General features: G+C 50.6%; 1 protein-coding gene across 2 annotated transcripts in view; it reads right to left on the bottom strand.

Moving 5' to 3' along the window:
- COL15A1 (collagen type XV alpha 1 chain) overlaps positions 1-23,803 on the bottom strand; it is a 109,011-nt gene that overhangs the window by 57,956 nt on the left and 27,252 nt on the right. For both annotated transcript variants that reach the window (XM_045469664.1, XM_045469662.1), the window contains exons 3-6: positions 11,995-12,542; positions 10,038-10,112; positions 8,416-8,496; positions 2,820-2,967 (exon numbers count right to left, since the gene is read on the bottom strand). In XM_045469664.1, coding sequence (XP_045325620.1) covers positions 2,820-2,967; positions 8,416-8,496; positions 10,038-10,112; positions 11,995-12,542 — 852 coding nt within the window. The remainder of the gene's footprint in view (positions 1-2,819; positions 2,968-8,415; positions 8,497-10,037; positions 10,113-11,994; positions 12,543-23,803) is intronic.

The raw sequence follows: 23,803 nt of genomic DNA, 5'->3' as shown, positions 1-23,803 counted from the left end.
GCAGTTTCAGGGACAGAGCCAGGACAGGAATCTCACGTTTTCAGTCTCCCCACCATCTCCTCATGGCATAGGTGTGCTGCTCTGATCCGCACGTTAGCACCTTATTATTATTAACCCCACTTTGCTGAAGAGGAAAAGGGTCCCACAGAAAGTAAGTGACTGGGAGGGGCCCTGGAGCCAGGTCGGCCTGTCCCCATGCCAGGTCATCTGCACACACGGTGTGCTCACGCATGTCCCACGGTAAGAACCGAACTATGTATTGTCAGCACACATCACCACTCTCTCTCGTCCTCCCGGCTCTGGCCACCAGGGGGTGCTGTGCAAGCAGCAGGCCAGATCCCATGCCTTTGAGTCCCCACTCTTTGGAGGGTGGGGAATGGGGGTGCCATGGGTCAAGATGGTGTCAGAAAAGCTTAGAATAAAACTACTAGGTGGCTTTTTGCAGCCAGGGAGAGGGCTCAGGGTTCAGGCCTCTTTCTCCTCACCATCTGGGCTGTCCACCCAACCACCAGAACACAAACACTTCAGCAAGCTCTGTGGTTTCCGTTTGGCCTTTTCTCTGCCAGTTAAGGAGACTGGCTGATCACAGGGAACAGATGAGCTGTGCTTGGACCTGCGTCCCAGTCTGCATTTGGCTCCCACCGCCTTTGCACTCACCCCTCAGTCTAGGAGAGGCCCTGGTCCCAGCCCTGAAGCCCTCCACACTTCCTTGCCCCTCCTCAGAGATCCTAATTCGGCCCAGGAGGACAGCACTTGCAATTCATAAACCACTTCCACATCCCTGGCTGGGTTCAATCCTCTAATCTACCTGGGGAGGCAGGGATTAGGAACACTCCCAGGGGGCAGTTAAAGAATCCAAAGCTTGGAAGTGTTAAGCAACATGCCCCAGGCCCAACAGCAAATAGGTGGCTGAGCAGGGCTTCCGTCCAAAGTGTCTGCTCTGGCCCCACTCTTTCCATGGCTACACCCTGACTCAGTGATTGTATTATGACTTTGTTAATTAATTATACAAATTTTTTCCTAATCGGTACTGTATACCGTCTCTCATCCATAGACTTCCCAATTTAGTTTTTATTTTTTAAATTGTTTTTTAATGTTTTTATTTATTTTTGAGACACAGAGAGACAGAGCATGATAGGGGGAGGGGCAGAGAGAGAGGGAGACACAGAACCCAAAGCAGGCTCCAGGCTCTGAGCTGTCAGCACAGAGCCCGAAGCGGGGCTCGAACCCACGAGCATCAAGATCATGACCTGAGCCAAAGTCAGACGCTCAACTCACTGCGCCACCCAGGCGCCTCCCAATTTCATTTTTAAAGTAACGCTCATTTACTGATGGCAGAGGTAAAAGGAATAATGACACATATGACTGCAGAAGACCTGTCAAACACAGAAGTAAAAGGAGGAAAGAACAGCCACCCACAATCCTTCCACCCAGATAATGACCTATAACATTTTGTTGTATGTTATTCTAACACACACACATATACACTGCTCCACATGGCTATATCCAAGTAGATATAAATAACATATCCAAAGTTAGGGTTACAGCGCACATATAGTTTTGAAATCTGCTTTTTTTTCATGGAGTATACCATGAGCATGTCCCTGGGACTGAATCTTCTGCATCACCAATTTCAGGGCTATACATATGAATGGAATACAATATGCCCAACCAATCTCTCCTCCAGGTAGTCTGAGTGGTTTTTGGTCCTTTTTTCCTGCCCTGCCTGCATTTTGGTGCTCTGGCACGGGCAGTACCTTCAATGGAATGGCCACCCCTCTGATAAAAGGCTGAAAGCACAGACCAATCTCAGACCTTGGGACATGTCAAGCTGCTGCCCGGGGGATCACATCAGATCTTGGGTTTTGGCCAGTGTCCTCTGCACAGCTCGTGGAATAAGAGTTAGGAGTGAGAGCCTTGGATGGGGAGCCAGGAGGCCAGCACCTCCCCCAGGGCCTGCCGCTGACCTGCTGGGCACCTGCCCCTCTCTGGCCACCAGTTTCCCACGTGAGCCACGTAGGAGTTTAGATGACTCGATCCTATCCTCTGAGAGTCAGGAGTTTGTGGCCGAAGCTGGAAAGGGTGGGGATTCTGGAGTCAGGCTTGAGCACTGGGTCGGTCCCAACCCTTCCTAGTTGTGTGACTGTGAGCATGTCACTTACCTTTCAAGCATTGGTTTTCCCACCCATAAAATCCTGGCCAATAATACCATCTGGGAGATGTATTATCAGGATTGGAGGTAAAGTATGTAAATACTTGGCACACAGTAGGTATTTATTATGCAGCAATAATTATTGTAAGCTTTTCTGTTGGAACTCAGTCCCTACTGGAGTCTGGGAGTTAAAAGTTCAAGTATCCAAGTTCAGGGGCGCCCAGGTGGCCCAGTCGGTTAAGCGGCCGACTTCGGCTCAGGTCATGATTTCGCGGTCCGTGAGTTCGAGCCCTGCGTCGGGCTCTGTGCTGACAGCTCAGAGCCTGGAGGCTGTTTCAGATTCTGTGTCTCCCTCTCTCTGACCCTCCCCCGTTCATGCTCTGTCTCTCTCTGTCTCAAAAATAAATAAAAGTTAAAAAAAAAATTTAAAGTATCCAAGTTCAAACACAGCCATGCCATTTACAAGCCAAAGAGCCTCAGCTAGGTAACCCAACCTGACTTGATCTCCCCGTCTTGTCTATAAAATGAGGATGGTTAGCATTCCCTCCTCAAAGGACAGAGGGGAAAGTTAAATGAGATGCTCTACGTCGCATACATCACCCAGGTTGGGTACACAGTAACCACTTACTAAAAGACCACCGTATATGAAGGCATATCAGGGACTTGCCTTGCTCAGGGCTGCTGTGCAGGATGACACTCAAGTTGGTGGTTTCCAGAGTCCCCTCAGGTACAGGCTCTCCGGAAAGCTCCCCATCATCAGAAGGAGTGGATGGAGTCGGAGGTGTGTTTATGGGTTCCACTTTTGCTTCTTTAGACTGAAGGGAGGAAAAATGAGACCCAAAAGGATTTACTTGGGAGGAAAGCAGAAAAAAAACAGCAGTGATTATCATTGAAGAAAATAACATACCCACAAGGTGCTGAACTAATCCAGAAAAATGGCTGGACCCGCCTGCCATGTACATAAGCAACTACTGAACCTCCCAGGGCCTGAAAAAGGTATGTGCTGGGGGAATTGAGTTCTGTTCCATTTACAGAGAGGTTCTGCTCATCTTGGCTGAAGCTCCAGCACAAGGACCCTGCGCCCTAGGCCAGCATCAAGGAGGTGCCCAATAAAGCTCTGTTAGATGAGGGAATGAATGAGTAAACAAATGAATGAACCAGGCTGCACTCAGTGAGCACCATATAAATCCACTCCCAGATGTGTCCTGAACACCTATGAACTAGAAGATGAGTGTGATTTCCTTCCAAGGAAACTTTAGGGTCTGTGTTGCTTTTCCAAAGTCAGACAGTGTCTAGGCTAACCTTACCAAGTAGAGAAAAACAAACAGACAAAAGCCCCCAACAGTTGGAAACACAGAGCATCTTCAAGATCTAGATGGAAATGGTGATGGGGGGCCATGAATGTCATGATATCATCCCAAGATCCAGGATCCCTAGACCCAGCCTCATCCCTTTCTCAGTTCAAGTGGTTGAGGGCGGTGAATGGAAGGATCCTGCTGACGGGTGTTGGACCCGTGGTATGAATAAGAAAATTCAGCCACTGAGGTATTAGGGCTGATTTGTTAGTGGTCACATGACTTGCCTATCCTGACTAGTAATAGAAGGTTACTTCCTTAGTGCCAAAATCCAGTGTACAAACAGTAGATCTGTGGTCCATCAGAACAAAGGGGATTCTTATGGGCACCATAACTTGGGATTTAATGGTTCGGTTCTTACAGTCAAATCTAGGTCAAATCTCTGCTCTCCACTTACTGGCCACATTTTGTCAGGCAAGTCATGTAACTTCACTCTTCTGTAAAACGGGACAATAGTAATACTCTCAGGGTAGAAAATGCATGGAGATGCTCAGCACTGAGCCAGGCCCATAGTATGAACACATCTATGGCAGCTATTATCAACATCACCGGAATTTTAAATTTTGAGAAAGGACAGCACCTCAATAGTGCTTTTCTCCGGGTGTTGGTATTAGAGGTGATTTTTTATCTGCTTTGCTCATCTGCAATTGGCAGGTTTTTCAGTAACGATTATGGACTATATATGTATTGAAAAACAAAATCTAGGTTACTGTAGTGTAAACTCTCCAGGGTAGAAGCAGGAATGGAAACCTCCAAGAAGTTGGGCGTTGAAGAATGAGGAGAATTTCAGCAGCCAGGGAAGGAGGGAGGTGCTGGGTAAGAAAGGATACAGCATCGTCAGGGCCTGGCAACCTGCGCCTGGTGAGGGTTCAAGGATTGGAGGAGGGAAGCAGGGGGCCGGAGCCAGGAGAGGCAGAGAGCGGGGAGGCCGGCCCTTTGGTGAGAAGTTCGGCCTTGGACCTGGGGCCTTCATGGGATATCAGGCTCAAGAGAAGTGTTGTGCTGTGGGGAGTTCACCCTGACACCAACTGGAGCGTGGATCTGAGGGTTGAAAGAGTTGAGGTTTAGGCCAAGAGACTGGGAGGCTGCACTACAGAGGCCCAGCGAGGCAGGACCAGGGTGGGGGGTGGCAGCAGAGAGTAGGTGCCACCGCAGGAAGGCTGTGGAGAACTCCCAAGTGGTCTTCCCCACACTTCCCCAGCTGCGGTGGTGACCCAGCAGGGTGGTAAGGGCCCTGCCCCGGGCACTTCCACTCCTCTCCCTTCCAGGAGCATGCAGCACCCTGCAGTGCTTCTCTGATGGTGTCCTGTAGGGGACCTGAGCTTTGGGACAAGGCAGGCAGGTGGGGGTATGAGAAACAGGATAGCAAGGGAACAACGGGCTGAGTTCTGTTACTCAGGATGGCAAAGGTTCTGTTGTATGAAATCCCTGACTCCAGCCTGTCAAGCCCAAACCCTCTTTTGTCACACTCCCAAGAAGTCAGCTACAATGCCCTGTTCAAGGCAGAGCGTGACTCTGGTAAGCCGACCCTCGGTGGTTAGGGCAGCTGTCCTGCCTCCAGCAGGTGGCTGTGGTTTTCAGGGGCTAGCGTGGATGTGGAACCAGCGTGGTCTATGACACAACGGGGCTGTCAGGTGTATAGACTTTGTATTAAAAGTGTAGAGATTTGTTGGGCCTCTCTCTCAACAATAGAGTTACTCATTCCACACATATTTCCCACCAGATCCTTAGGTGATCCCGGGGGATAGAGAAATGAAGAAATAAGGCAGAGCGTCTGCCCTTCAATTATTGGACTATGGGGAGACCCAGACCCAGACACAATGTGGTTGACTGTGACACGTGGGACAGCAGAAGTGAGAGCCAAGTGCAGGAGGGAAGCTCCGATGAGGGGCTGTGGACTGGATCCTGAAGGAAAAGTAGGAATTGGCCAGGTGGGGCGGGGGAGGGGAGGGCGGGGGAAGGGCCCTCTAGGCAAACAGACCACTGGGGCCTGGGTGAAGGGATGCAATGTATAGAGTCTGGGAAACTGTGAGCATTTGGGTGTGGCTGGAAAAGAGGTCCTGGCTGTGGATCAGAATCACCTGCAGCGCTTTTACACTTTGGTGGACCTCACTCCCCCAGAATCCGAATGTCCAGGTAGGCAGCAACTGTCCCCCCACCACGGCCCCCCCACCATCTGCCAAGACACACACGTGATTCTGATGCACAGCCAGAGCTGAGAACCGTGGGGACATTAATTCTAACTAGGCATGATAGAACTTTCCAGAAATGGAAAGGTGTGTCAACAGAAGCTGACTTAGCAGGGGGGAAGAACGGGGTAGCAGGGACTCCTGCCCTAAATGGGGAAAGAGGTGAGGAGGGCTGGCTTTTTAAGTCCCTAACTGCTTAGGCAGTCCATGATTCAGTTCGCTGGTCATGGCTTGTGTCTTGCAGGGTGGCAGATTGGAAAGGGTGAGGACAGGAAAGTGAGATTCATTCCAAGAGAGAAGCCAGAGACGGGACGTCTGAGAGAAGAGGGAAACTCCCTGTCCTGGGGTGGCGGGGGGGTGGGGCATAGAGGGAGCCACAGAGCCTTTTCCAGGAGATGGTGACATTACTGACGGAGCTCTAGGATCGGGACCCAAGCTGGAGACCTGGCTCTGTCCCCCTCCAAGCCAGGCAGCCCTGGGGACAAAGCTCTTCACCCCTCTGTGCCTCAGTGCCTCCTCTGAAGAATTAATGGAAAAACACCGCCCTGCAAATGGCAAAGGAAGTGAATGCTGTGCAGGTACCTGCGAAAGGGATTCTGATACCAGGAACAGGCAAGTTAGCATCAGGGCCCACAGCCCACAGAGAATTCTGTTAAGGACTGAGGACAGCCACAGGGCTTTGGCATGCTCCGGCAGCCCCAGTCACCAGCCAGGCAGGAAGCAGGTGGTGGGAAGGGGACCCCCAGGGGAACAGGGCACTCTGGCACAATAAGCCTATCAGTCAGGACTAATGACAGCCACCGCCATAAACTGAGGGCTGTCATGTGCTGAGTCCCACCCAGGTTTCACGAGGGTCATGTAACTCACGCTAGCCTATGAAGTAGGCATGCTCCATCTCAACTGAGTGGGAAAAAGTTCCTGATTCAAGGTCGATAAACAGCAAGCGGCAGAGCTAAACCACACCTGGTGAAACTCTGGTATGCACCAGTTCTCTTAAAACCACTGGGGAGAGTGGGGTTGGGAAATCTAGGAACAAGAGTCCATCAAATCACTTTTCTCCGGACACTTCCTCCCAGCTGTGGTGTGCCCCCACGTGCAGTACTGTGGTCCAAGGTTCTGACTTCACCACTGCATGACCCTAGCAAAGCCACCCTGTTCCCCAAGTGTCTGCTGTCAGCTCCCTTACACAGTTGTTGTAAGGATTACATTAAGTCACGTATACAAAAGCAGCAGAGCCATGGTAGGTATGGGGAAATCCTGGTTCTCTTCCGTCCCCTCTCTGTCTCTACCCCTGTTGAGAGCTGCCTGGCTCCAATGCCTCCTCTACCAGAAAGCCCTCCCTGACCAGTCCCCGTCACCACGATCATCTCATGCTCTCAAACCTCACTCCCCTTTCCTGTCCCTCTCGCAGGGCCACCATGGGTTACTGGCATCTCTGCTTGAGTTGGCCTCACTCCTACCTGTGAACTGGTGCACTGGGGGTACCACCACATCAGGCCAGAAGGCCCAAAGGACCACCACTCTGTGCCCTGCTGCATGTGCCCTGGACATGCCAACAGGGCGCCCAAGAGCCGTGGCACACAGGGTTCTAACACTGCCCAGACCAGCCACCTTCCCCACTGCCCCTTAGCCCACCTTGGACCTTTGCCTCTTCCATCTCAGCTGCCCTCGCACCGGCTGTGGTCCTGGGGATAAACCTCTGCACTACTGCCCAGGCCAGAAGCACAGGGTTGTGGCCTGAACCCTGGATGGGGCATCAGGGGACCCGTGCTCTAGCTTCAGCTCTCCCCAGGTACCTAAGGGCCAGTCTCTTCCCCTGCCTGGGTCTCAGTTTGCCCTGCAAAGGGTAGTTTTCCATATACCTCTCTACAGAAAGAGCACTAACAGATTACAATTCTATTCTGCCCTACCCAAACCTCTGTTCCCACAGGTCTATAATCTATAATTTATAGCCTCTGCCTTATTTCTACCTCCTTCTTTTCCTTTATCAGAGATGAGTCTATAGAATGTGCCAGATTACCGGGCCTCTGTGTTCAATGACTCAGATGCTGTTGGCTGTTTTCATTAAAAATGGGCTTCCGCTGTCTCCACAGTCTGACTCAGTGCTTTCAAAACCACTTCCTTGTCTAGGCCACAGGGTGGATTCCCAGGAGGGAGGAGGCCCCAACCACTGGGAGGATGGCTGCCTTTCCCATGGGGCCAGACGGGAGCTCCTGAAAAGACTCTACATCTCACAGGAGTGGCAGCCCTGCCTTCTTTCTCACAGCCCAGTGCCTGGAGCAAATGCTTCATCATCTCCCATTCAGGGCCACTTCCCTCATGCCAGACACTGGGTTGAGACCCGGCCCTGCACTGCATCATCTGGCCTTCACATCAACCCCAGGAGCTAGGACTCTGATTATTACTCTATGGAAGAGGAGCTGAGGCTCAGAGAGGTTGAATGTGTTTGCTAAGTTCACAGAGCTTGGAGGCAGTAGGACACAATATCTGCCTTTGGACAGTCCTCTTGTGGCCACAGCACAAGGTGGCCGGGAGACAACTGGCATTCCAGTGCACTGGAGATCTGGCAAAATGCCCTCGGCCAGGACTTTCCCAACCTGCCCAGATGAGCCGACAATGGAAGTCACAGATCTAAGAACAGAGATGTCAGACCTAAGGCTCTGGGCACTCAGCCTCTAAAAGCTGACAGAGAAGGTATGGCTTACCAGCCAGTACTCACCGGGGCTTGAGTGTAGGTGACAGCTTCTAAGATCTCGGCCACTCCCTCTGTCTCCTGAAGCCCACTGGTCTCTCCTGACCCCTGTATGGAGATAAAACATGCCGGGCACAGGGGGAGCAGTTGACAAGTGGGAAAGTCACATAAGATGACTCCTTTGGAGAAACTCTGTGTGTGTGTGTGTGTGTGTGTGTGTGCGCGCGCGTGCATAAGAGGGAAAAAGAGACAGAAAGAGCGGAACTGAGAGAGAATGTGTATAGTGCACAGGCTTGGCTCTTTTTGCTGTTCCTTCCACATTTTATTGCTCACGCAAACAAAAAGCTATAAACAATGGACAGTCTCTAACATACCTACTTTGGTTTTGTCCAGGTCCCTTCAATCCCTGCCAAAGGCCCTCCCACTTGCGTGGCTGTCACCAGAATCATGGAATTACACAGTGGAGAACAGTAACAGTTAGAGAATGTCTTCCTGTAGCTACCTCTTCTTCCTAATTAGCCTTCTAATGTCAGCCAAAGGGCCTGGGGGCCATCATTTTGTAAATAATGCCTTATTCTTGGACTCTGGGGTTGCTTCTACTTTTCCAGTACTCACAGCACTGCAGAGAAAGGAATGAATATACATAAGGTTTCCCTGCTCCCGGCTTTATCTGAATGTCAGGCCAGGATCGTGGCCTCAGGGAGTGCAGACATTCTTACAGAGCCAAATTCTACCTCCGAAGGGCTTTTCTGCTTTGTTTCTAAATGAATGAAATCAACTTATGCTTTGCTTTGGGGTTGACAGCACCCAAAGTTCTAAGAATGCTTTGTTTGCCTCTGACTTTTTGCAGCAGGCTATGGCTTCTGCCTGAAATGCCTTTTCTTCTTCATCTGGCTAACACTCCCTTGTCATTGGCCAGGCATCAGCTCCCCCCCCTCACCTAGTCTGGTTCCTCTTCTTTCACCTTTGTGCCCCCAACCCCACCCAAGCCAGTGAACCTGGGTTTGAGGACCTCCCCGGTGTTCCAGTCACCCTCAGCTTTGTCACTGCATTGGAGCGTGTAAGTGTGTGTGAGCAGCTGGAGGACAGAGACAGGTGCCAGTGTATCCCTTTATGTCCAGCACCCCCAGGACTGTCACCTAGCAGGGACAGGTGGGGCGGGGGAGGGCAAAGGGGGAGGGAAAAGGGGGAGGGACAGAAGGGAAGTGGGGAGGAGCGGAAGGGCCCATCTTTTTTCCCTGCCTACCATATTCCACCCCCAACTTAGGAACTGATTCATTTGCCAGGCACAAAAGCTAAATTTAGGTTCGTTTTTATAGGAATTTACACTCATGTCTTAGAGTTTTAACTTTGATTTTAGAATCCTGACACCCTTTCCTGGCAGGAAGTCTGGAAACCAGGCCACTGACTGCCACAGCCATAGAAGAGCCTAACACCTTACAAGAAACACAATCTCCCCTCCCCCCACAAATAAGATAGCTGAAGCACTTTAAAAAAAAAAAAAAAAAAAAGCCAAAAAGCCCAAAATAGGACTTGAGGCAGCGCTTGACAAGTTGAGAGATTTTAGAGACTCCATGACGTTGGGGAAGAGGAATTGCCTGGGCACCCAACCCTCCCTGGCCGACTGGCTGCTGGGGGTGGGGGCTCACCGAGGACTCATCGGCTTCACACAGCTCCTCAGGGGTCCTGGGGTCCGGGTAGACAGTGAGCTGCTGTATGGAGCCCTGGGGAAAAGCAGAGGGTCAGAAGCCACCACTTGCACATCTACAGCGTGACCGCTAGTGGTAAACACGATTGTTCTGTAACGGAGAAGACCAAGGGGAAGGACGGGTGCGAGAATGTGCTGCCTGTGGCGGTGACAGTGGAGCCACCACTTGGCCCACTCTCATTTAGGGGGACTCTCCCTGAGCCAATGTAATATGAGCTCCACTACCTGGAGAGGCCCCTGGGGAGTACTGGGTTCCAAGCACGGACTGCCACAGCAGCCTCCTAACTGGCCCCAGGTCCCCAACCTGTCCGTGGCAGGCCCTAAGATGCACGTCTCCCCACTCCCAGAGTGTCTCTCCCCTGGAGCTTGAAGCTTCTTGGCTGGAAGGCCTCCTGGGAAGAAGAGTGGCCGGCCAGCCTCCTGCCTCCACTCCTGCCTCCTCTCTCCACACCTGACAGTTCATTCTCCATGAGGCTTCCAAAGTCAGTGTTGAAAAATTGTAATTGGGTTTTAGCTTCTTAAGATTCACTCACTGTGGGGGCGCCTGGGTGGCGCAGTCGGTTAAGCATCCGACTTCAGCCAGGTCACGATCTCGCGGTCCGTGAGTTCGAGCCCCGTGTCGGGCTCTGGGCTGATGGCTCAGAGCCTGGAGCCTGTTTCCGATTCTGTGTCTCCCTCTCTCTCTGCCCCTCCCCCGTTCATGCTCTGTCTCTCTCTGTCCCAAAAATAAATAAACGTTGAAAAAAAAAATTAAAAAAAAAAAAAAAAAGATTCACTCACTGTGTCCCCACGTACTGCAAATATACCTGAGCTCTGCCACATGGTACCGTCCTGTACCAGTTAGGTGAGGTATCAGAAGCATGGGTGCTGACTAAATGCATGACTACGATAACATAGGGATTTTCTTTAGAATGGCTTATTCATAAAAGCCCATTTTGACAGGAAAGTCAATTTTCTGCTATTTTTTCAGGGCACATTGTCTAAAAGGTGAGAGAGAAATGACCTGTCACTCTGGCATTCTAGCTTACTCCACCTTTGCAGAAATTACTTCAATGTAACCGCTGCCCCTCTCCAAAGGAAAAGTCACTGAAGGAATAATAAGCCTTCCTCTTTTTCTAATGCCTTAAAAATGCCCAAAGAGGGCACTTGGGTGGCTCAGTTGGTTAAGCATGCCACTTCAGCTCAGATTACGATCTCATTGTTAGAGGGTTTGAGCCCCACATCGGGCTCTGTGCTGACGGCTCAGAGCCTGGAGCCTGCTTCAGCTTCTGTGTCTCCTTCTCTCTCTGCCCCTCCCCTGCTCATGCTGTCTCTCTCTCTCTCTCTCTCTCTCTCTCTCTCTCTCTCTCTCTCTCAAAAATAAAATAAATACACATTTTTAAAAAATGCACAAAGAGCTTCCACTCAGGCTATCCCACTTAAATCTACAACTCCACGGTGTAGGTCTTCTTATCCTAGTGTACAGATAAGAAAACCCAGAGAATCCACTCTGAAGTCATCAGGCTAAATTGGAAACTTAGCACCGGAATCTAGGTTTGGGGTTCCAGGACTAGGACTCTCCACACCACCCACACACGCCTCCTTGAGGCTGTAAGGATAAGACAATAACGAGGGGGCGCCTGGATGGCTCAGCTGGTTAAGCGTCAGACTCTATCTCCACACGGGTCATGATCTCTTAGTTTCGTGAGTTCCAGCCCCACATCAGGCTCTGCGCTTGACAGTGCAGGGTCTGCTTGCGATTCTCTCTCTCCACTCTCTCTGCCCCTCCATTTGCAATCTCTCTCTCTCTCTCGAAATAAACATTCAAAAATATTTTTAAAAACAATTAACAGGAATAGTTGCTTATGTTTATCGCGTGGTGTCCACTGGCCTCCCTGATCTGTGAGGCTTGGACTCACGGTGAATCTCTCCAGCCCCGTGGCTCCTGCATTGCCCACGAAGATTCCCGCGCTGGGCTCGAAAGCCAAGGCCCGGGAAGACCGCTGGAAGGGGACGTGGCTGTGCTCCTCACAGTCCATGAAGAGGGTCACTTCCTCGCCCTGGACAATCACTGCAAAGCGGTTCCACCTGTGGGTCATCACGGGCACTAGGAAGGCAGCAGCCTCGTGGGACACATGGGAGCCTGGCTCTGTGTAGTAGAGGATGATCCGCTGGCGGCCATCCTCCACACCCGAGAGCCGCAGGCCCAGGTAGATGACCTTCTGGAAGGCATCCGTGATAGCAAAGAGCACACCGCCTGTGGCGCTGCTGGGCTTCACCGTGACGCTGATGGTAAAGTCCCTGAAGAAGGTGGGAGGGATGAGGGTCCTGGCCGGGCGGCCGACGTTGGCACCAGGCCCGAAGCTGTAGGCTGGGAAGCCACCATAGCCCGTGACAAAGGACACAGATGAGGGCAGGGGGACACCGATGAGCTCCGTGAGGTCCAGGTGGCCCGGAGAAACCGATTCTGCAGGGAAGGAGACAGAGGCCATGCTTTACACATATATTCTACCATGCTTGGAAATGAAGAAATAAAAACTCACAAGTGAAATGGGATTCCTCGGAACCCCACGGTAGTGCCTTAATTACTGGCTTTCAAGCTTTTTTTGACAATGACCCACAATAAGAAATGCATTTACATTGCAACACAATATTCCCCCTTCAATAGACATATACCTGTAACACTGAAACCAATGTTTCAGAAAATATTATTATTTTTTTAATTTTTTTAATGTTTACTTATTTTTGAGACAGAGAGAGACAGAGCATGAACGGGGGAGGGTCCGAGAGAGAGGGAGACACAGAATCGGAAACAGGCTCCAGGCTCTGAGCCATCAGCCCAGAGCCCGACGCGGGGCTCGAACCCACGGACCGCGAGATCGTGACCTGGCTGAAGTTGGACGCTTAACCGACTGCGCCACCCAGGCGCCCCAACATTATTTATTTTTAATACCCACCAGGCACTCTGATATTTTCCTCTGTTTCAGAATTCTTCTCTTTTATTTTCTTAAAAGCATACTGGCAACGACTCACTACATTGATTTCATTAACCACTAAAAGGTCCTGACCTACAGTTTGGAAACCTTTGAAAAATATCTCCTAGAATATTCCTAGAATATATGATGTTCTCCCATCGACTCAAAGACTGTTCCTCATTTCTTTCTATAAAACTGGGTAAGTTTGTTTTGTTTGTTTAGAATGAGGTCTACTGTTGAAGTGTCCCAGGGTGTGGGGGACAAGTAGGGACAAAGCGAAGTGTTCCCAGACCTCAGGGCAATGAAATTCACATCATCATCATCATCATCATCACCATCATCATCGTGGACATTCCCTCAGCTCTCATTCTGTGCCCGACCCTGCTCTGAACTCTTCACACACATCAGTTCATTTAATCCTCACAACAACTCTGGGAGGGTAGGCGCTGTTAACCTCATTTTACTTCCAAGAGAAGTGAAGAAATTTGCCCAAGGTAAGTTCCCTCAGGGTTCAAAGCCAGGGCAACTGACCCCAGAGTCTGAGCTCTTACTGATACCGCAGGGCTGCACTGTGGCGGCCTGGAAAGGCCCCCAGGCTCAGGAGCCTTGGTGCGCTGGGAGCAGACTCTGGGTTGGCTTGCAGGGATGTGCACCCGCTCCCGAGGGGATACCCACCATGCCAGCAGTGTGACAGGAAGGCAGGTCTCAGGGACTGGTGGACAGGACCCCTTCAGGCAGGACAATGGACATGCAGGACCCTATGGCCTCAGAAGTGAAGCCAGATCCTGAGGATTCAGCCCCATGAGGAGGTCTGGAGCGAGGGAGGGTCAGAGTGGAGCAGGGTCCTTCCCCAGAGACCAAGGGGCAGAGCAGACACCTGGTGACTGCCTGGGCTGCGGCCAAAAGCCAGAGGATCCTGAGAGCCTGAGTGACCACGGGGGACTTGGGTTTGTGTCCAGAGAAGACCCAAGCCACTCAAGGGCGCCGTGAGTAAAGCCCTGTCTGACGAATCAAGCCTGCCTTTCAGTTTACACCTTGCCCCTGTCTGGACAACTAACCAGCTGTGTGACCTTGGGTGAGTCATTTCACTGCCCCAAGACTGGGTCTCCTTCAATGATATGGGCCCCACGAAAATGATGAAATGACACCATCCATGTAACCCTGGTAAATAGGGTGGCAATGCATTGAACATTCACTACTCTTTCCTCTTATTACATCCACTCAGCAAGCCCGAGTTATTGCCCCCACTGTGCTGACAGGGAGAAAAGGAGGCCAAGATGGGGCGGGGGGGGGGGGGTGGCCTGGACACCCTGTCTCTGTGCCCCTGAACTCCCCATACCGAATATAAAAACGACCGGGTTTTTCATACGGGATTTTACTTAGTCCTCACTGCAGCCCCAGGGACTGCCAGTCTCCCACCCTACAGATGAAGAACCCAGGCTTGGGAAGACGGAATGATTCCCTGAGTGACACAGTAAAAGTGGCAGGTGTTTTCAAGCCGTGACTGGTCTGACCTCAGGTTGGTTCACTGCCCAGTCTCATAAGCTGGGCGGGGGGTGGGGGGGGGGCGGTGCTCCGTCCCAGGGGCCTGTGGGTAGCCCAACCTAATTGGCCTGCCATGCCAATGACCCTTTAGCAGCATGACAGTGCAACTGAAGCTCTGGGTGATCGAGGAAAACCCAAACTTCCCTGGAGGATGGGAGAGAAAGAGATGCCCTGACTCCAGTGCCCCACCCCCCAGCACCCCCAGAGAAGGCCACACAAAGTCAGCAGCTAGCCTGCGTGTGTGTGCGCGTGGGTCACAAAATTATTATGGAATAGTTAGGACATACCAAAAAAGTGTAAATAATAATATGAGATACATATTAAATGTTAAAATGGTCAATTTTGTGCCTTTATGTCTTGCCATCGTTTTATTTATTATTTATTGATTTGTTGATTTTTAATTTACATCGAAGTTAGTTAGCATAGAGTGCAATAATGATTTCAGGAGTAGATTCCAGTGATTCATCCCGTCTGTATAACACCCACTGCTCATCCCCACAAGTGTCTTCCTTAATGCTCCTTTCCCATTTAGCCCCCCCCCCCCACAGCCCCTCCAGTAACCCTCCGTTTGTTCTCTTAGGTTTTGTCCCCCTCCCTGTTTTTATATTTTTGCTTCCCTTCCCTTGTGTTAACCTGTTCTGTGTCTTAAAGTCCTCACATGAGTGAAGTCATATATTTGTCTTTCTCTGACTGACTTACTTCGCTTAGCATAATCCCCTTTAGTTCCACCCACATGGTTGCAAATGTCTTGCCATCATTTCAAAAGGGAGTAACTGGGGGCGCCTGGGTGGCGCAGTCGGTTAAGCGGCCGACTTCAGCCAGGTCACGATCTCGCGGTCCGTGAGTTCGAGCCCCGCGTCGGGCTCTGGGCTGATGGCTCAGAGCCTGGAGCCTGTTTCAGATTCTGTGTCTCCCTCTCTCTCTGCCCCTCCCCCATTCATGCTCTGTCTCTCTCTGTCCCCAAAATAAATAAACGTTGGAAAAAAAAAATTAACTACAGAGAGGTTATCACTGGCTTTAAAAAAAAAAAAAAAGGGAGTAACTGTATGTGAGGACTGAAGGAAATAGCATGAGGTGCTGGCACATGCTCAATCAATGGTGGGAATTATCATCCTCATCATCGTCATCATCATCATCATTGACTTTCAGGTTCAGAAAGGAATCTCAGAGGTCCCCCAATATGATCCTTACCTGAGATGTGTGAACCCCACGCTGTCCAACATGGCAGCCATTACAAGTGTGGCTGTTGGGCACCTGAAATACAGGTCATCGCAACTGACCTGTGCCGTCAGTGTAATATACAAACTAGATTTCAAAGACTTAGTTTGGAAAAAAGTCTTAGGAAAAATATCTCATGAATAACGTGTATATTGATTACATGTTGAAATGATAATTAGGGGAAGGACTGGGTTGAACAGAATACATTATTAAAACAATTTCTGAGGAATATTATGAGGAACAGGCATGTGTCCACCACTCTGCTTAAGAAAGTATTGATTCAGGGGCACCAGGGTGGTTCAATCAGTTAGGGGGCCGTCTTTTGGCTCAGGTCATGATCTCACGGCTCGTGGGTTCGAGCCCCACATCAGGCACTGTGCTGACACCTCAGAACCCAGAGCCTGCTTTGGGTTCTGTGTCTCCCTCTCTCTCTGCCTCTTGCCCACTCACATTCTGTCTCTCTCTCTCAAAAATGAATAAACGTTTAAAAAAAAGGGGTGGGGGGAGAAAGTATTGGTTCAGCAGAAGCTCTCACCACTCTCCAATCCTATTCCGCTGGCCATGCCCCAAAGACAGCCTCTCTGAGGGATGTGGTGTGTATACTCCCATGCATGTCTTTGTTTGTTTACGACGTGAGCATGCATGTGTCTGTGACAGAATGCAGAACCACTGTGCGCATCTCTAAACCTCATGTCAGTGTTGGTATGCTGTACGTATGCCTTCTGACACTTTTTCCCCATGAAAAATTGTTATTTTTTTTAAATGTTTCATTTATTTATTTTGAGGAGGGGAGGGGCAGAGAGACGGGGTCGGGGGGTGGGGGGGGGGAGAGAATCCCAAGCAGGCTCCACGCTGTTCCACGCTGTCAACAGAGAGCCCAATGAGGAGCTCAATCTCACAAACCGTTAGATTATGACCTGAGTCAGCATCGAGAGTTGGATGCTTAACCAACTGAACCATCCAGGTGCCCCTCAGCATTGTATTTTTAAGACTGACCTGTGTTGATGCCGGAGGCTCTGGATCTCATATTTTCACAACAGCCCTCTATGGTATAAACAAGCCATACAGAGTGGCTCACTTTTCTGCTGATGGAAAGGGAGATTTTCATCACTCTTCAAAACACTTACTGCTATGTACTTCCTTCCACACATCTCCTCGTGCTCACCTGTGCAGGCAATTCCACCCGAATCATCGGGTGACATGGGGATGTACACCTGCAACTTCACTGAATGCTGCTAAAATGTCCTCTGAAGTTCTCTGAAGTGCTACTTTTTAAAATTAGGACATAAGTGACACATATAACACTGTGTAAGCTTAAGATATATAATGTGTTGATTGCATACATTTATACGTTGCAATATATACATACGTGTATATATAGGTATATCTATTAGCTTTAGCTAAAACCTCCATTAACATCACATAACTATCGTTGTGTGTGTGGCGAGAACATTTAAGACGCCACTGTGCCATCTGACATGCCCACCAGCAGCGTATTCTTACCAACATTTAGGGGAGGCAGGGAGATGCGATATGGGAGCAGTCTGTGGGGCTTTTCAGCTATAGCAATAATGTTTACTTCCTAAACTAAGCAATATTCAAAAGAAGTATTCATTGTAGTAATCTTTGTAGACCACGTCTTGGAAAATATTTCACAACATTTTAGTGAAAACAATGACCCGTCCTCAACAAAAGAGCAAACGTGATCATGTTGGTGCCCTGCCGAGAGTCTACTATGGCCACCCAGGGCCTTCAGCGTGAGAATCAGGCTGCTGCCTCCTGATTCCAGAAGGCTCTGTGGTCTGGATGCAGCCACGCTCCCTACTCCCCAGCATGCCCTGACACAGGCCCCGGAGGGCCCCGCACTGCTGCAGGTCCTCCCCTCCACAGCAAGCGCCTCTCCCTCGGCCACCCACACCACCTCACCCCCCTCAGCTCTTCTGCCAGGAGAACTCCTTCTCATCCTGCAAGACCCAGCCCTGGCCTCAGCTCCCCGGAAATCCCTTGTCTCACCTCCTGCACCCACACCCTCTCCCTCCCTTCTGGAAGTTGCATTAGAAGCCCTCTCAACACACGCTGGGGTCCCCCATCATAGTTCTCAACACACTGCATGTCACTGTGGGGTCACCTGTCTCTCCCCATCAGACAGTGAGGACAAGGACCACGCCATCCATCTCTGTGTTCCCAGTATCCAGCCTAATTCTGATGAGTGAATGAATGAATGAATGAATGAACAAATAAATGACTGCATGACTAAAATCAAACCCCTCATTTAAAAAAGGTGAAACTGGGGTTAAAAGAGGGAACAGATTGTTGGCTATGAACTCAGATCTGATCCTCAATCCAAGGCTTTTCCTCTCCAGTTTGCAACTTGCATTAAAACAGGAATTAATTTTAAGTAGGAGAAACCCCAGAAGGCATAAATGAAAAGGCTGATAAATCTGGTTAAATTTAACTGCACAGAAATTCTTAAAGTTCTGCACAGGGAAAAAAAAAAATCCCACAATGTCAAATAAAATCTCAAACCGGACAAAAATATTTGCCACATATGCCACAGACAACAAACTAGTTACCTAATACACAAAACAGATGAATCCACAGGAGAGCCACAACCAAGTGGAAAGATGGGAAAAGAATAGGAAATTCTTGCCACCGTAAAAAAAAAAAAAAAAAAAAAAAAAAAAAAGAAAAGAAAAGAAAAAAGAAAATGGCTCTTCAACCTCTGAGAAGACACTCACGCTCATTCAGAATGAGAGAAATACAAGTTAAGGCTACGCAGAGACACCATTTTCCCTCTCAGACTGGCAAACATCAGAATGTCAGAACACTGAGTCGGCAAGGGTGCAAGGGAACGGGCCATCCCCACCTCTCTACCCTCGATGGGCCGTTGGGACCATCAATGCGTATGATGTCTGTGGGAGGCGCTCTGGCAATATTCATCAAAATGAAAAGTAAACATGTACTCCTTGATCCAGAAGTTATACTTCTATGGATTTTTTTTTTTAACGGATGAAGTTCCGTATGTGAAATAGAAAGCATGTACAAGAACGTTCACGGCAGCATTGTTTAGAATGTACCTAACTGTCCATCTTTGGTGGCATCACCAGTTTTGATACACCATGCAGCCTTTGAAAAGGGTGATTCCTTAGGTACCAATACAAAATAACCAACAAGGTGTATTAAGTAAAAACAGACCCCCAAAAAGGGGTGCAGAACAGAATCACTATCAGTTGGGAATGCATACATTAATACATATTTCCCATACAAATATATACATTTTAAAATATATATTAGAATATCTCTAGAAGGATACAGAAGAAACTAGGACCAGAGACTGTCTCTAGGGAGGGGAGGTGGTGGGTGGGGAATAAGAACACACTTTCTTTTCTCTCGATACTCTTTTGTACTTTTTGAAATTTTATACTATATACATGGTGTGAAAAAGACATTTGCATATTGTAAAGGCATTAACTCCTTCCATCCCCTTTTAGAAACTATAAAACCTTTTCTTCTTGCTTTTCCTCCCACAGATACAGCCTGTCTTTGTACCGAAAGAAAGGGGGAAGGGAAAGAGTGAAAAGAAAAGACAAAGAAATGAAAGCAAACACCCCACTGAGATTTCTTTTCTCCCCTCCACGGTTTAAAGATAAAAACAAAACAAAACCAAGAGCACCCTGCTGACAGCCGTGCTTTCTTCTTCCCTGACCCAGTGTAAAGCTCTTCCTCCTGTTCTAATCTCCCCCCTACTGAGAAGAAGAGAAACCCCTTTCTGGTGGGATGGTCCAGGTTTGGACAATGTGTCCTTCCACAGGGAGTAAATGGGCCAGAGCCGCTCATCCAGTCACTGGCTTGTTTCCAAATGGTGTCCTGAGGGTTTCAGGGACAGGTGGGGGTTCATGGGACCTGGAGGCAGAGGCAGAGAGGCCAGGAAGCCTGTTTCAACCAGCCCAGTGCTGCCATGGCTGGTACAGCCCAGGCTTTCACGTGGCCACTCTGGAAATTCTTTAGTCCCAAAAGAATCCTGCTTTAAAAAAAAAAAAATATCACAAATCCATCCAACCTCCTTGCTTTATAAACTGGAAAATGGATGGTCAGGTAGGGAGCTCCGTGACTATGAGCCACAGCCAGGAAGTAGCAGATGAGCAGCGGGCAAGGATGGACAGAGGGGAGGTGTGATTCTGCCCCACTGCCCCAGCCCCTTCCGGGCCCAGGCGGTTGGTTGGCCAGCTGGAGAGTGGGCAGAGGAAGCCACCTGCAGAGGAGAGTTCCTGGCATTGGACAGAGCTGGGTTCAGATCCAGCCTTTGCCATTTACCAAGTGGGCAGCCTCTGGGTGGATGACTTAGCGGAGATGTGGGGACATTCAGCCATTCTTACACGTGGGGATCCAACAAAACGAAGGGTGGGAGTTGCAAATGCTCAGTAGCAACCAGGGATTCTATTTGATTTGAAAGGTATAAGCTTAGCCAAAAGCAAAGTGTGCAATGGGAACCCTTCCTAATCGCCCCTGCCCTCCTGCTGCCCAGGTCCCAGCTGCGTGAGGGAAGACAAGTGTGCAGGGGCCTGGCGACAGGCCTTGTTTCCACTGGGTTGGCCACAGAGAGAGCCAAGCTACAATCTACAGGAAGCCCGAGTCAGTCCAGCTCTGCTCTCAGCAACCCCTACCTCCCTCCAAACACAGCGTCCCACAGCATGGCGTGGTGGGGAGCGACCCCTGGCCTAGAATGACCCATGCTCAGGGCTGCGCTGAGCCTGCTGGCTCATTTTTCCTTGGCTTCGGCGGGAGGGCCACCTGCTCTGGTGGCCACCAGGGAGGGGAGAGAGAAGCTAGGGAGCCAAGACAAACAGGCCCAGCAACTTGGTCCACAGGCTTGTCCTGGGATGGCTCTGTGCTGGGCGGGAAGCGGGGAGGGCGTGGGGATCACAGCTGGTGGGAAGACATCCCGCCATCCTGGGGGCTCAAGTTCAGAGGGGGCAGTGTGAAGGGAGGTGGCGGTGTGGGGGAGGGGGGAGCCGATCCTGGAACTCTCTGGCCTCAGGAGCTTCGGGCCCTTGGTGGGAGGGGGCCGCACTTCTCCACAGATAATAACACCTATCTCATAAAACAGCCGTGTCACTTGAGTGAACTAATACACCTAAAATGTTTAGCACCCAGGAAGTGCCAGGTTCAGAGTCCGAGGCCCTGGTTAAGGTCAGTGACATGAGGCTGAGGCTCCACATCTAACAAGGACCTCACTGCTCCTTCATCTCCTGGAGACACACACGCTGCCTCATTTCCATGGGGTTAGGTCTATGGGGCCAGGAAGCCCTCTGGGCACAGACACGGCCCAGGTGGGGGAGGCAGGACTCATAAGTTGAGTGCCAGCTCTGCCACTGACTCCACCTGTGCTCTCCTGGGCAAGCTGTTCTCCCTCCTGACCGCCGTTTTCCCATGTGCACTTCGAGGAGTTAGACGAGATGGGATCTCAGAGCCGGAGCCGTTCTGACGTATTCTAGGTATCTTCACTGCCTTCAAAATACCTCCTGGGGCTGATTCCGGCTTCAGTCTTGATCTCTCCCTTCATCAATGCACAGGGATAGCTTCATCTCCAATGGTGGTTTTTCAACACACTTTTCCAATTCATGAATTGATAACACTTATTAAGCCCCCAATTTCTGCCTGTGTGCCATGGGGGATATGACACTGAATCTAGAGTGCAGGTGCCCAAGAAGCTCATGATCTAGGTGTCTTGGTTAGCAGTCACCTATTCATGCTACTTACAACCCCAAAGCCTTCAATGGCTCCCCAGTGCCTTCAAGATCAAGTCAAAATTACACTGAAGAGAACCTTGGCTGCATTTCTTCATTGTCTCTTCCCCTCTCTCTGTCTCTGCTTATGCTGTTCCTTCTAGTTCCCATCTTCTCACAGCTGAGTCGTCCAAGCTTGCTCAGCTGCACTCCAAGACACCAAGCCCTACTCTCACCCTATACACAGAGCCACACGCATCAGTCCCTCCTCTAAATACTCAAATCAGGGCATACAGCAGGCAGGCAGTGCCGTGGCCTGATGAAAGGGCAAAGACAGATGCACAGGGGCCTCTCTCTCCTCCAGTCTTTGGCTCAGGCTCCTGAGAACAGCTCTGGGCAGCCCCTCCCAAGGGCACAAGGAGGAGGGATCAGAAAGCTTTAGAGATGGACCAGGCAGAGGAAAATCTGAACAGTCACTGCAGGGTGCAACTTTCCTCCCAGGGGTCCAAAGCCGGTTTCCATGGAAACAAGGGCAGATTCCTAGCAATGAAGAAACAAACAAGGCAGGGTTCAGGTTTTCCTTCCACACAGATGACAGCAACCTGGCCAGAGGAGGTGATGAACAGGAACCCTTCCCTCTCCTCCTCGCAGCCACAGACTCTAGGGCATCTGGTATTTCTCTTCCACAGTCAAGCCTCAGTTTCTCTTTCTGTGCAATGGGCTGGTTCAGCCCTTCCATCTGTGGGGTGCTGAAGCAGTGCCTAGGACAAGCCTGGGCTTTGGAGCCTTGCCTCCCTGGGGAACTGTATTTGGCTTCGCAAAGCTCCATCTCACAGATGATCATCTGGGACCTGAGCCCAGCGCTCGCGCTTGTTAGCATTTAAGGCCGGAAGGAGCTAAGGAGCGTTCCTCTGGCTCCAGGTCAACAAGGGCTGCAGAGAAGCCAGACCGGGAGGGAGGCTGAGGACACCCCAGGATCCTGCATGGCAGCGGCCCCTGGTGGCCACATGGGGAACGACGCCTCCATGAAACCCAAGGAAGGCTTCCCAGGCTACAGCTGTGAGGGACACTGCCTGGGCCTGGGGAAATAGGGAGAACGGGGATCCCAACAACCAGAATCAGAGTCAGAGGTCCGGGTGGGTCCCAAGAGAGCAGGTCTGAGGTCACGCAGGTTGCTGTGGTCAAGCCACACCTAGAAATTAGATGCCTACCTCCTACACTGCTGGTGGGAAAGCCAAAGGTGTCCCGCCCACACATCTCTCATTTCCACCTATGGCTGTGAAGACCCACAGAACACTTTATTCAGCTTAAATGGGGACTAAAGACTCCTTCAGGCTGGTTGGCGTATTCCACTGGGTGCAGGGGTGCAGAGGATCCTACTCCCTGCCCCCTACTGGGGCTGGAGCCAGTAGGCAACGATATGCAGGTAAAGTGGGGGTGACCACCCTGGGAACCCCAGCAGAGCCTCTCTGGCCTGGGTTTCCCTGCACCCAAGGCCCCGGGGAGAGAGGAGTTCTCCAATACCTCCTTTGCTCCAGCAGCATAAACTGGGGAGCCTCAGAAAACCAAGCGTCCCTCCCCTTGCTCCTTCTCAGGCCATCCTGCCAGGGAGGCAGACATTCTTGCATCTTCTCAGGACCGCTCTTTCCCTTCCCTTTGGACATTCCTACAGGGACATGGCCCCTGAGGACTCTGGGTTATCAGATCAGACCTCCTGGCTTGTGGCTTCCCTTCCTCTGACTTCCCCAGAGAGACAGGGAGCTGGGAGTTCAGCAAGCCACAGACTCTATGCAGGAAGAGCACAGCTCACCATCTGGAGAAGCAGTTTCCTCCACTACACGGCCACCAAAAGGCTATGTGCCATGTGCAAGGTCTCCGTGTGCACATCTCCACTAATGGGGAGTTCATCTCTCTCCTGACAACCCTGACCACTGCTGGACAATCTTTAGTCCTCAGAACTTTCTCCTGATGGACCCAGGCATATCTCCCTTAGCTTGCACCGGCCTGGCTGGGCCCTGCTCGGCACTCTGGGACCACACACAAGTCGGCCTTGACTTTTGCATCATGGCCTCAGAAGCATGCGGCGAGGGAAACGGCCGGCCTGGGAGGCAGACTGCCACTAGCTCAATGTATAATCTTGAGCAATCCCTTCTCCTCTCTGAGCCTCAGGCTGATGGTTTCCAGAGGCCCCTGCCAGGTCTGCGAGTCTCCGATTCGGCATCCTTCTTTTCTCCTGCCTGTTTCCCAGTTCCTCTAACCACTCT

The sequence above is a fragment of the Leopardus geoffroyi genome, chromosome D4 (genome assembly GCF_018350155.1).
Source record: "Leopardus geoffroyi isolate Oge1 chromosome D4, O.geoffroyi_Oge1_pat1.0, whole genome shotgun sequence".
Lineage (NCBI taxonomy): Eukaryota > Metazoa > Chordata > Mammalia > Carnivora > Felidae > Leopardus > Leopardus geoffroyi.
The sequence above is the reverse complement of the archived record's forward strand: the minus strand, read 5'-3'. Positions and strand labels throughout refer to the sequence as shown.